Source organism: Sycon ciliatum, chromosome 13 (genome assembly GCF_964019385.1).
Source record: "Sycon ciliatum chromosome 13, ocSycCili1.1, whole genome shotgun sequence".
Taxonomy (NCBI): domain Eukaryota; kingdom Metazoa; phylum Porifera; class Calcarea; order Leucosolenida; family Sycettidae; genus Sycon; species Sycon ciliatum.
The window spans coordinates 3,659,434-3,661,933 of record NC_088655.1 but is presented as its reverse complement, the minus strand read 5'-3'; the positions used below and the strand labels follow the sequence as shown (position 1 = coordinate 3,661,933).

The 2,500-nt window shown below is 51.4% G+C and overlaps 1 protein-coding gene across 1 annotated transcript in view; it reads left to right on the top strand.

The window, feature by feature from the left end:
- LOC135829448 (uncharacterized) overlaps window positions 1-1,780 on the top strand; it is a 17,554-nt gene extending 15,774 nt beyond the window's left edge. The window contains exon 5 of the mRNA XM_065341852.1: window positions 415-1,780. Within this exon, the coding sequence (XP_065197924.1) occupies window positions 415-692 (278 nt within the window). The 3' untranslated portion in view covers window positions 693-1,780. The remainder of the gene's footprint in view (window positions 1-414) is intronic.
- Window positions 1,781-2,500: the final 720 nt, after the last annotated feature.

Below are 2,500 nucleotides of genomic sequence, written 5' to 3'. Positions count from 1 at the left end.
TCTATCTCTATCTCTATCTCTCTCTCTCTCTCTCTCTCTCTCTCTCTCTCTCTCTCTCTCTCTCTCTCTATCTATCTATCTATCTCTCTCTCTCTCTCTCTCACTCTCACTCTCTCACTCTCTCTATCTATATCTATCTCTCTCTCTCTCTCATCTATCTCTATCTCTCTCTGTCTCTCTCTCTCTCTGTCTCTCTCTCTGTCTCTCTCTCTCTCTCTCTCTCTCTCTCTCTCTTTCTCTCTCTCTCTCTCTCTCTCTCTCTCTCTCTCTCTCTCTCTCTCTCTCTCTCTCTCTCTCTCTCTCTCTGTCTCTGTCTCTGTCTCTCTCTCTCTCTCTCTCTCTCTCTCTCTCTCTCTCTCTCTCTCTCTCTCTCTCTCTCTCTCTCGTCTTGTCCTCTGCACTGCGTCTCTGCAGATGACTCGTTCAGTTCATGCTCTCTGGTCCAGTCCACCAAGTGTACCGCCCGGTACGGACACGAGTCGTTAGCTCCCAACACCGATAGGTGTAACTGGACATTAGCCAACGCAACTTCCGTCACTATGCCAACAGATCACTCGGGCAACAGCACCAACGACGAAAACTCTACTGTCAGCGGCGATCCCAGCGGTATACCAAGCAGCCAGGCGCCGACCGATCGCCTGGCTAGCAGCACCGGCAAAGATAGCTATTTAGGGTTTTACGTCGGGCCCTAGACGACGGCTACTTTGGCCAACCGGACAACGAAGAAGTTGTGACCAAAGAGAATGATTTTATTTCTTGCGCATGCGTATGTAGAATGACGTAATACTCAGGGAGTGAGGTCGCTACAGTACTCCCCCGCCAGTGGTGAGGTCGGGAGGAGCGAAGCACGATAAACAAGAAACAAGAAAGAGAAGAGAAAGGAAAGCGCAGCATGTACAAGGCGGAAAGGCAAAAATATAATAATATGATACATATGTACAAGCGAGAGCGCTGCGTGTATGAAATTTGTTTGAGACGTGGCAACAAAGGCCGAAACAAAATCAAAAATGCAGAAAGCGGAAATGAGAGAGATGCATGACAGAGGCGGGTTAACATGTCAGAGGTGTGTTAACGTGACAGAGGTGGAGAGCATGTCAGAGGCAGAAAGAAAGAAAAGAGGAAATGTACGCGTGACAGAGGAGTGTTATCGTGTCAGAGGCGGAAAGAAAGGAAATGTACGCGTGACAGAGGAGTATTATCATGTCAGAGGCGGCTGCATCTTGCAGGCTTGGCGGGGTACCAGCAGGAGCGCTGCACTGATGCGAGGCATGCCGAGTGAGGCGGGGACAGATGGAGGCGAGCGCAGCTCCATGGGGTCCGGTGCCGGGCGTGTGCCTGCGTGCGTGCACAGTGAGTGAGCTGGTACGACGGGTGGAGGTGGCCAATTTCCAGCTTGAGGCCAGGACGAAGACGACTGGACGATGTGCCGTGGCAGGATAGCGGGGTATCCAGGTGGGCCGGGAGGGTGGCAGGGGCCACAGCAGCTCCGAGGCGGATCCAGTGACGAGTGGTGGTGAGGCTCAAGTTTTACGTCAACAGCCGGCGATTGACGGGATCCCGAGAGTTGAGGCGAGCAGGAAACTGCGGCGGGCCGAGCTCAGGGATGGCATGCTCAAAACTCCGAAGAGCGCAGCGTCAGGGGTCACCAATTTAGGGTTTTACGTCGGGCCCTAGACGACGGCTACTTTGGCCAACCGGACAACGAAGAAGTTGTGACCAAAGAGAATGATTTTATTTCTTGCGCATGCGTATGTAGAATGACGTAATACTCAGGGAGTGAGGTCGCTACAGCTATACTGCAAGCGCCAGCAGTGCTAGGCCAACTCGACCAACGACGCAGGCTACACAACGTACCAATCTACCGACCGCCACTTCAGTCTTTGGCCATGTACCAGCCGTTACTATGGTTACAACTGCGCAAGCTGGCCAGGAGCACCAGACTATCACCAAGACAACCAATGCTTCATGGTGCTACACGACTGCGGCCGTGGCTTTGCTTGCTTTCTGGTCCTTTTTGTTTCTCGTCAGCGTAGCAATTCAGGCCATCGACTGTTACAGGGGTAGAAAGGTACGTGAATGATAAAGAATACCGAGTATGCTACCCCCCCCCCCCCCCCTCCCTCTTCGCTCTGCCATTACAGTGAGTGCGTTTGATTACACACTTGAATCGATTCATGAATCCATTTGCATGCATTCAAGTCGTTCGATTTCAGATCATGAGCCCTGGAATCGATTCGGAATCCATTCACTCTATTCACATGGGGTGATGTGAATAGCGCGAATCGATTCATGAATCGATTCGTGAATCGATTGCGTGCATAATCGAACGCACTCAGTGGGTGCGTCCGATTACGCACTTGAATCGATTCATGAATCCATTTGCTTGCATTCAAGTCGTTCGATTTTCATGTCATGAGCCCTGGAATCGATTCATGAATGGATTCATGAATTGATTCGCGGGCATATTAAATCGAACGCCCTCAGTAGAACTCCCTGGATC